We start from the raw sequence: 11,283 nt of genomic DNA on the forward strand, positions 1-11,283 counted from the left end.
ATCTCATCCTTCTAATTATCTTTTTTTGTTATAAACTTGCAGGGTAAGATCCAAGCTTATTATGATGTTTTAAAAGTCCATCACTGGGCAGTAGTTTGCCTTTCTAGCCTCAAATCTTACCGCTTCCTGCCTTAAACTTATACTGCAGTCGGTTTGTACTGCTTATTAGTCCCCTACATATTTTTTTTCTTTTTAATAATCTCATTGTTTCTGCTTTAGTCTCTACCTAAAATATGTCCTCCTTTCCTCAGCTCTAAAGTCAAGTTGTTTAAGATTCATCTTAGGGGTCACTTCTTACAAGAAACCTTCCACAACCATCCTGCCTCCGTTGTTGCCCTTTCTCCTTATCCCCATAATCTCTTCTACTTACCTCTGTTATTATGGTATGGTTATGTTTTAATCCATCTTTATTAGACTCTTTTTATTTATCTTTGTATACCCATTGTCTAACTTCTCAATAAATGAATGAGTTGAATTCTATGCTAGATGGAAAATTAGACTAGTATTAATATTTCAGTGCTTAGAGCTGCTACTAAGATGCAATTCTCAATTCTGTACATTTGTGAACCTTCTCCTATTGTTCTTGGTTTTAAATAGAAGGGTTTACAATGTATGTCTCCATCAGTGAACTAGTATGATAAAAAATTCTTATTTTAAAATTCTCTGTATTTGTTTTTGGCAGTTACACATCCATAGTCACAAATGATTGCTTTCTTATTCTTTCAGATTTGTGGTTTATCTGATTGCAGTTACTTTCTTAACTTTTTCTTCAAGTACTTTCTTAATGCTTCGATACGTGGGTTTAGTTAATATGAGCAAGTTTAGAGGGAAAGAGTAAGACGCATTTATGAGAAAAATCATCTCATTTTGCTTTCAAATCATTTTCTGTTTATTTGTATTTTGACATAGTATTGTTCCCCTACCCCTTTTAAACTTCTCGGCATCATTGAAATGATGAGCATCGTTTAAGTTAGAATTAAGGGAGAAAAAAAGAAAAAAATTAATTTTTTTTTTTTTTTGCATTTTAGCCTTGATCCAGAGCAGAAGGAGATGTTAATTGAAGTAATTGAAAAACTTCTTAAAGATAAAAGCACAGTAAGTAATATCTTTTCTGTCATTACAGTAAAATATTGCTTTATTTATATAGTATCATTTTACCATTTAATATTTTATATAATTACTTATTTCAAAATGGACTAAATATTAATGGAGCTAGAGACTATTTTTAAAATCTGTGAAGAACCAAAATTTTCATTTAAAGAGAAGGACTGTATTTGGAACTTTAGTTTATTACATATTTTTTCACGACAGTCTGGAGAATGGCAAATTGGAAAAAAAAAATCCTTCATTTAACCTGTGGCTAAATTGTTGACTTCTTTTAGTGTCACAGTTTTTATTCTGAGCAATGATTTATTAGGTTTTAAAAAGGCAGCATCATCTGGGAACAAATAATTGTTTTAAAACTGAATATTAGGAAGTATTACAGAGATCTTGAAAAGTAGAGGGATATGTTTTATTATTATAAAAATATTTTTTAAAAAACAGTAAAATATTTTCATATATTCAGGGCTGTTTTATTGTCCACTGAAAGTTATCTTATTAGCTAAAATGAGTAGTTTTTTGGAAATGTATACCCTTTAACATGATTCAGAACTTATTTCTGACATAAGTTTATTTATTTATTTATTTTGAAGGTTATAGTTTTAAATATTCTGTTCCATTGTTACCTTTTTTCTTTCTTTGGGGAATCCAATTTTATGTAAGTTGGAACTTCTTTCCCTGTTTTACATTTCAGCTACTATCTTTAACCCTTTTGCTTCTTTACATTGTTTTCTTTCTCTTGGTTCTTTTTCTGCCTTTCTTCAGTGCCCCTTCTTAAATTTTCATTCAACTCTTTTCTTCCTTTGGTACCTTACAATTTTGTCTTGTCTGATTATATCCCTCCCCCCCCCAACTTATCTGGTCTTAGTCTGAAGACCAGATGAGTTGTGGAATAACATAAAGGACATCATACATGAAGCAAGCAAGAGGTCATTAAAAAAACAGGAAAGAAAGAAAGACTAAAATTGATGTCAGAAGTAACTCTGAAGCTTGCTCTTGAACATAGAGTAGCTAGAGTGAATAAGATAAAGTATTATAATGGAATATGCGAAGAACTAGAATCAGAAAACCAAAAGGGAAGAACACGCTCGGCACTTCTTAAGCGGAAAGAACTGAAAGAAAAGTTCAAGCCTTGGGTTACAATGTTGAAGGATTCTATGGTAAAATATTGAACAATGCAGGAAGCATCAAAAGAAGATGAAAGGAATACACAGAGTCACTGTACTGAAAAGAATTGGTTGATGTTCAGCCATTTGAGGAGATAGCATATGATCAAGAACTGAAGGAAGAAGTTGTTGAAGCTGCACTGAAGGCACTGGCAAAAAACGGGGCTGCAGGAATTGATAATACCACTGGAGATGTTTCAACAAATGGATACAGCACTGGAAGTGCCCACTTGTCTTTGCCAAGAATATTGGAAGACAACTAACTGACTAACTAAATGAAAGAGATCCATATTTGCGCCCATTTCAAAGAAAGGTGATCCAACAAAATGCAGAAATTATCAAACAATATCAATATCATACGCAAGTAAAATTTTTCTGAAGATAATTCAAAAATAGTTGCAGCAGTACATCAACAGGGAACTGTAGAAATTCAAGGTGGATTCAGAAGAGGAGGTGGAATGAGGGCTATCATTGCTGATGTCAGATGGATCTTGGCTGAGAGCAGAGAATACCAGAAAGATGTTTACTTGTGTTTTACTGACTATGCAAAGGCATTCTGCTGTGTGAAACATGACAGATTATGGATAACATTGCAAAGAATGGGAATTCCAGAACACTTAATTGTGCTCATGAGGAACCTGTACATAGATCAAGAGGCAGTCGTTCGAACAGAACAGGGGCATACTGTGTGGTTTAAAGTCAGGAAAGATGTGCATCAGGGTCATATCCTTTCACTATTCTTACTTAATGTGTATGCTGAGCAAATAACCCGAGAGTCTGGAGTATATAAAGAAGAATGCAGCATCAGGATTGGAGGAAGACTCATTAACAACCTGTGCTATGCAGATGATGCAACCTTGCTTGCTGAAAGTGAAGAGGACTTGAAGCACTTACTGATGAGATCAAAGACCACAGCCTTCAGTATGGATTACACCTCAACATAAAGATAACAAAATTCCTCACAACTGGGCCAATAAGCAACATCATGATAAATGGAGAACATACTGAAGTTGTCAAGGATTTCGTTACTTGGATCCACAATCAACGACCATGGAAGCATCAGTCAAGAAATCAAATGACTTATTGCATTAGGCAGATCTGCTGCAAAAGATCTCTTTAAAGTGTTAAAAAGCGAAGACGTCACCTTGAAGACTAAGGTGCACCTGACCCAGGCCATGGTATTTTCAGTAGCTTCATATGCATGTGAAAGCTGGACAGTGAATAAAGGAGACCAAAGAAGAATTGATGCCTTTGAATTATGGTGTTGTGGAAGAATATAGAATATACCTTGGACTGCCAAAAGAATGAACAAATCTGTCTTGGAAGAAGTACAACTAGAGTACTCCTTAGAAGCAAGGATGGCGAGACTTCGTCTCACTTGGTTTGGGCATGTTATTAGGAGAGACCGGTCCCTGCAGAAGGACATCATGCTTGGTAGAGTAGAGGGTCAGTGAAAAAGAGGAAGATCCTCAATGAGATAGATTGATTACAGTGGCTGCAACAATGGGCTCAAACATACCAACCATTGTGAGGATGGCGCAGGACTTGGCATTGTTTTGTTTTGTTGTACATAAGGTCACTATGAGTAGGAACCGAATCGACAACACCTAACAATGACAACCCCTAACAATGACAACCCCCCACCCAATTTCCTTCATGATTTCAATCAACTACTGTTTTATTTCTTCCTGATTTCTTTTCTCATTTTTTTTTTTTATATTTCAGAGCCACTTTATTTGATGACTTGAAAATTTTCTGAGACCATATTTCAGTCATTGATTTTCTGATATATTATGTCACATTTGCATAAAAACTAATAAGTTTAAAAGCACTTTTATTTCTTTATCTCATTTACACTTGCTTATCAATCAGCCAAGTAAAAATCAGAATGCCAAATCCAAAGTTGTACAGCTGTTGAGCAGCAGAGTACAACTTGACCACAGGCGTGAAGGCTTACAGAACAAATAGTTTCTCATGAAACAGTAGTACACGTGTTATTTTATGACATTGGTTAACAACCCCACAACATATTAACCCTCTAAATTCTCAACCTTTTTTTTTTTTGGTGAAAATACACATAGCCAAAGATACACCGTTTCAAAAATTTCTACATGCACAGTTCAGTGACACTGACTACGCTCTTCCTATTGTGCTGTTATTCTCACTTAAGATGAAGGCTTACAGAACAAAATAGTTTCTCATTTAACAGTTACTACAAATGTTGCCCTATGACAATGGTTAACAATCTCACAGCACATCAACAATATCCTTACTCAAGCTTGTGTTCCCTATCACCAGCTTCCTTGTCCCCTTCTGCCTTCTGGCCCTTGTCACTTCTTTTCTCATTTTTAAAATTTTTGATTTATGTTCTTTTTTTTCCTATCTTCAGATGGTTCTTTGAGGGTACTTAATTCATTTTGGAGGGTTGTATTATAGTTTCCTTTTGATTCATCAGTAATTTTTTGTGTGTAATTTTCATCAGTTGTATTATTTTGATTTTTATCGTCTATTTTCTTTTTATAGTTTTTAATACTTGTAGAACACGTTTATCTTTGTGTTTTGGGGAAAAGGTTAGTGGTATAAATTTGAAATAGTTTGCAAGGTTCCTAGTACATGAGCAGTACCCTCTCTGTCAGTATAACAAAGTATGTTTTTTTAATTGGGTGGCCTTGGTAGGGGGAGAGGGGCACACATAGGAAGGTGTACATATCCTAAAATTATTTTGATTATTATTATTATTTTGGTCTTGCAGGATCCTAAATTTACTCCTCTTATTCTTGTCACCTCATAGTTTCTAAAGGGCTCTTCTCTTTCCTACCCATTTTTAAACCCATTTCTTCCATGAAAATTTCCAAGATTGCCTCACTGAGTTACCCTTGAAGTCCCTTCTCTGTAATCTGTGCTGATTGATCAGGAATCTTTTTCATTATTTTCACATTTAGGGTGATCTTTCTGTTCCTGCTGTTGATTTTAGTTCTCTGTTACGCCTGCCACTAGCTCTTGTCTCGTCTGTCTTGGGCAATTTTTTCCCAGATTGTCATAGGTCTTTGAGAAATTTTGTGATATAAGCCTGAGATAGAGGTCTCTGGGGTTTAATGTTTATTTTTCTACTTACAAGTAAGATGAAATTTGAGAACTCTCTGAGTTTTGCAGATTGCATAGCTTTTGGTATTTTTATTTTGGCGGGGGCTAGATTGGGAGATTCAGACTTGCCCAGCCCCTTTGGCTTTCCAGTATTTACATTAATTAAAAAAAAATGTTGATTGATTATTGTTTTTCTTTAGCATGATTATAGTCTGTTCTAGAAAGGTAAAAATGTTTTTTATATATACACAGTTATTAGTCTTTTACACTATTGTTTCTTTGTTGTGTGTTATACTTTATTGAAGGGAGACAGTTACATTTCTTCTCCCCCCAGATATATAATGTCAGCATTGATATTTAAATTCAACACAAAATCACCAATCATTTTTATTAAAAAAAAAATTCCCAATTAAATGAACCAGGTCTAATTTATTTCCACATTTGGAAAGGAATTTATTTGCTGTCCTTAGGAACTTCTTGGGACCATTATCATAATGATGACATTGCTGTTGCCTGCTGTTGGTATACACAAAAGGGATTAATCTCTTAAGAAAACTTTCTTCATTTAACCTCTGTTTATTGTTAGATATACTTTTTACTGCTTCTTTTAGCTTAAAAGATTTATTTAAAATTGAAATGAAAAAAATTAGTTCTATAATTCCTGTACTAAGGAAAGGTAGAAAATTTAAGTATATTAAAATATAATGGAATGGGTTTTCCTGTTTACAAGAGAAAGACCAATATTTGTCACATGGTCAGTCCGTTTTAAAAAATAAATTACTTTGGGTTTCGGAATATAGTTATGGTAATATAACTGTAAGAACTTCTTGTCATTATTTAGGTAACTTGTTGGAAGGTATCTGTATATTTTAAAATACATTACAAAAATCTTGCAGTTATAGTCAGTGAAATTAAAGGGGGCATATTATCTATATTCTCTTATTTCCAAACCACCGTAATAATTTTTCTTTATATGATTTTTTAGTGTATATTCTTAGATTTTATACCATTTTTATATGACTTTCTTTATTAATGTATCCTTAGCACTTTTCTACATTACTACATAGCTTTCCTAATGATCAATTGTGAATTCATTTTTTAAATTTAAAGTACTTGCTCTTGTTTTTCTTTAAAATATAGAAATCCATATTTGTTATTAAGCATTTTAAGCATAGAAGTAGAAATTTTCTCCGTGAATTAGAATGCCTCATAAAGCAGGTGCTATTTATTTCCTTTCCTTTCAGGTTAATTTAAAGGAAATCCTTTTGATAGCTTTTAAATTTCTAATAAAAAAACAAAGTTTCTTAGGAAAATAAATTAGGTCAATACTACTGAAAAATTACGTTGTTTATATATTTTTTTGATGAAAAAAAGTTTCCTTCCCTTAATTTTAGCTGCAAAATGATGTTTAATGAATATATTGGTAGTTCATAGCTAAACTATAGGGGTAAGATGCCATTTTATATGTTATTGATTTAATGTTTTTTATATGTTATTGATTTAATGTTGGTAAAAGCTTCACTGTGTGGGGGAGAAAAAAAACACACCTCTGAGTTTGCGCAGATGTTTTATTGTGATGGATCTATTATCCAGCTATTAGAAGATAAATGACTGATTTTTCCCATTTTCCATGCCTCTAGAAAATTGAAATAAGAAGGGGAATATCATTTGGGCTGTATGATTAGGGCAGGCTGGATGGCCATTAATTTAAGAGAAGAAAATCTTGGCAGCATTGGCCAACTTATACCATATTATCAATCAAACCTTGATGCACTTCTTGTGATGACCCAGCACTCTCAGGTTTTTGCACCGTTAATTAGAATTCATGACAAAATAGATGCAAGGAAACATTTTGTACCCTTCATAATTTTATAGAAAATTTATTGTTATTAGAGGAACCATTTGCTTAGTGTGATTTTTTTCATTACCAGCTTGTCAACTAGCATAGATAATCTGGAGAAAATATGAACTCCATAGATGGGGTGTCACTTTTGTTGATGGTTCATGTAGTTTACCATGGAGCACAGCTAATGGCTGAAGTTCATAGCAACAGCACAGAAGAACGTGGCAACCAAGGGAAGATAAATGAGCCATGTTTATTTCTTTAATATAAAAAATACATAAATGGAAAACTGCATTTGAATTTGATGAGCTCATTGCTAGCTTTGTTAGAGTGATTTATTTTTCCCCTTATATAAAAAGCTACTGTTGACACAGTGAGATGGAAATTAACCGTCTGTGTTTTGGAAACCAATATTTTTGCTTTTAAAAATTGAGTAGATCATTTTATTTTAATTTTAAATGTTTCATAGAATATTGAACATTTAATAGACTAAAATGATTAATTCTTCTGCCAGCATTTAGCCCAGGGTGAGACTGTTAAAACTATACAATGAAGTTTCTAAAATGGTCAGTTTTATTTTGTGAAGGTACTTCTCTACATTCTTCCTAATTTTTTATTTCCTTAAAATGTATTTGTAGTTGAGTAATTAATTATATTCTCTCTGTTATCTTTTTATGTTATGGTACTTTAAGTTTTGTTAGTACTTTCGTCGTCAAGTCGATTCCAACTCATAGCGACCCTACAGGACAGAGTAGAACTATCCCATAGAGTTTCCAGGGAGTGGCTGATGGATTTGAATGGCTGACCTTTTGGTTAGCAGCTGTAGCTCTTAACCACTGTGCTACCAGGGCTCTAGAATTATTGTGTACTTATAACTCTAGGCTTAAATTTAAAATCAGGTGATGGCTGATTAAGAGTATATTCCTTTTAATTGTTGGTGTCTAGACACATTTGAAAACAAATGAATTTCTAGAATTAGGCAAAATAACTTGATTTTACTTAGTATATGTTAAGTTTTAATAACTAGCTACTTTTTCATTTTCATAGGTTATTTTATTCTGAGTGGTATTATTTATTTTTGTACTTTAACACCTTTTCCAGTTTATATCACAAATACTAAGTTGTTGTATAGTTTTATGTGATAAACTTAGTTGTTTAAAGAAATTTTTAAATTATACTACTTGTAACCTATAGAAACATGATTATCACAGAATTTTTAATATCTCAAAAGTGATTTGTGCAGAAGACATCAAAATGTAGAGTTAAAAACATGAACTTAACTTCCTTTCCATATCAGTAGCAAATAGAAAATTATACATATAATACATTTTTTATTTAGCTCACAAAAATAATCATTTCTTTGCTTTCTTGATTGAGTTGCATACATGCTGGGACCAGCAGGCACTAGTACATGGGCAGGGCTGGAGTCAATAAATGCAGCTTCACGTTTATACTGATTGGTAATTCATAAAATCCCCACAGGACTTGAAACTTGTTTAGCATAATAGCAAGTCTATATTCTGAGCTGTTTTCTTTCAATTGTATTGTTGGTTGCATATTAATAAACTAAATGTCAGCCAAGTAGAGGGACAAACACTAAAAATATGAATATCATTGTATCTAATATTTTTCAAAAAGCACCATTTCAGTAAGTTATATTTCTATTTAATTGCTTATTTTAAATCATTGGGGAAATTTTAGACACTAAAATGAAGATCCCTGGTGTTCAGGAAGAATATGAAATTAATTTGTTTTTTCTAAACCATATTATATCGTTGACTGTGTATATATCAATGGTAGAACTATTAGTATATTATATATTCTGCTTAGCTTGTATCTTTATACAAATGAAATCTTAATTTCTCTACTTTTTAAAAGCATAACAAGTCAAAAAATAGCATTTATGGCTCACTGATTGGTCTTGGAGAAAGCTGCCTTTTGCTGGAGTACATTATTTCAACTTATACACATTGTTCTATATGTGATAAGATGTACTGGAATTTTAGCCAGTGTGTTTTCTTTGTAAATAATTATATTGATAAGAACAATCAGTTGGATTAAAATGTGTAAGATTTGAAAGTGTTTTTGTGCTAAAAACATGTATTGGTTTTTCATATACTTTTTAAGATAAGTTGATTATGGAATAATTATCAACCTCATTTTAGACTGACAAAGGGTGATCCTTGTTATTTTCTTGATTGTTTTCCTGAATATTGCTGTATACTAAAAAATGAAACTTAAAATTAGAATTTTGGTTAGTTTTAAAAATGGAAAACTACAAGATTAGTATATCTAATCCATATACATATAGCTTATTGAAATTGAATCAGATGAGAAAAAAATACCTGAATTTACCTCTTTTTAGAAAGGTATTAGTTTTACAGACATGTTACAACTATTAAAATTATTCTTTGAGGGGTGACACTTTAAAATTTTGTTTTTCAAACAGGAACAATAATTTTAGTTTTTGAATGACTGAATATTTTAAATACCGATTGTCATAAAACTGATTGCATTACCATTATGCCTGAGTAGAATCTTTTATGAGGGAATAACTTTTTTTTTAATGAGTTACTATTTCTTTCTTTTCTAGCTGGTAGCTGGCAGTGTTGTGATGGCTTTTGAAGAAGTATGCCCGGATAGAATAGATCTGATTCACAAGAATTACCGCAAGCTATGTAATTTACTAGTTGATGTAGAAGAGTGGGGACAGGTTGTAATAATCCACATGCTAACTCGATATGCTCGTACACAGTTTGTCAGTCCTTGGAAAGAGGTAAGTGTGGAACAATCTTAACACACAGTATACTAAGAGAATGGATGAGCTTTTAAAATTGTATAAAAAAAATGAAGAGTAGTAAACTGTTGAAATCTGCATATTTAAGAGCTCATTTTTCTTGTGTTCTTTTGGAAAACTAGGGAACCAATATAAATGGAAGAGTAATTGTTCATTGTTTGGGCACTGATTAATACATAGTTAATGGCATATTGTATAAACTTTTAGTGTGATACATGGCAAGAGGCCTGTGTTAGGAGCAACAGTATGATACAGTGTTTACAGTGACATTACCAAAACATGGATTTTTTTCTTCACCAGTCACTTTCACAGCTTTGAGTCTCAGTTGTTCCAGGTACTCACTTGTAAAAGTAGGTGATGTGCCTCTATAATATGTAGATTTATACTTTTGATTTATACTTAAGGTTCATTAATTTCTTGCCTTTACAGATAAATATTTCTGAAGCTTTAAAATGCTTTTTCCCAGTTTTATATTTGTAAGATGTGTTTATGTTTTCCTTTACATAAGGTGGAAGCATTTTAGTAAAATTAATAATTAAATATATATTAAAGTTATTTATGTTTTCTATGTACAGATTAATATTAGAAGCATACCTTATTCTTTTCGTTTTATGGAAAATTTATATAATTCTAATTTTATTACATAGTTTGAATAAAAATCTCTCAGTATGTATACATTCAAGATTTAAGTGTAAGTTATAAACTTAAAGAAAATATAAGCATTACATATTATAGGAAAAGCACACTCATTCTAATATTGTGACATCCTTGTCTTTTTAAAAAGCAGTATTAAGAGACTTTAAGAATAACTTATGTTAAAAAAAAAGACAAAAAAATAAAAAAACAATTACGTCAAAGTGGTTTGTACACAAACTTAAGAATAGGCATTGAGTGCTCAGTACGTCTGAGATGCTTTTCTTAATTAGAAATAACATTAAAGTGAGAGAAAAATGTAAACAAAATGGAAAATGTTCATAACACATGCTTTGATGACATGCCAAGCTTTCCAGTAAGTATGGAATATTTTTCAGTGTTTCCTACACTGCGGCTTAGTATTTTATTAAAATTAAAAAGTAAAGTTTGTTTTTCATATATCTTACTCTAGAAGAATGCTTGAAATATTGACTTATCCTATTTTTAATATTAACAAAATGGTTAGGTTATTCTACCTAAAAATTGAAATACATTTTGACCTTGTTTGAATTATTAATATATAAAATTCCATGCTACATAATACAGGGCTCTTAAATTGATGAAATTTTATCATCCATGTGCATAGTATTTTTTAATTT

General features: G+C 31.9%; 1 protein-coding gene across 7 annotated transcripts in view; it reads left to right on the forward strand.

Annotated features, from left to right (window-relative positions):
• AP3B1 (adaptor related protein complex 3 subunit beta 1) overlaps positions 1-11,283 on the forward strand; it is a 279,061-nt gene that overhangs the window by 82,461 nt on the left and 185,317 nt on the right. For all 7 annotated transcript variants that reach the window (XM_004374474.2, XM_023729486.1, XM_023729481.1 and 4 more), the window contains 2 exons: positions 1,029-1,095; positions 9,788-9,970. In XM_004374474.2, the coding sequence (XP_004374531.1) occupies positions 1,029-1,095; positions 9,788-9,970 (250 nt within the window). The remainder of the gene's footprint in view (positions 1-1,028; positions 1,096-9,787; positions 9,971-11,283) is intronic.

The sequence above is a fragment of the Trichechus manatus genome, unplaced genomic scaffold (genome assembly GCF_000243295.1).
Source record: "Trichechus manatus latirostris isolate Lorelei unplaced genomic scaffold, TriManLat1.0 scaffold00029, whole genome shotgun sequence".
Taxonomy (NCBI): Eukaryota; Metazoa; Chordata; class Mammalia; order Sirenia; family Trichechidae; genus Trichechus; species Trichechus manatus.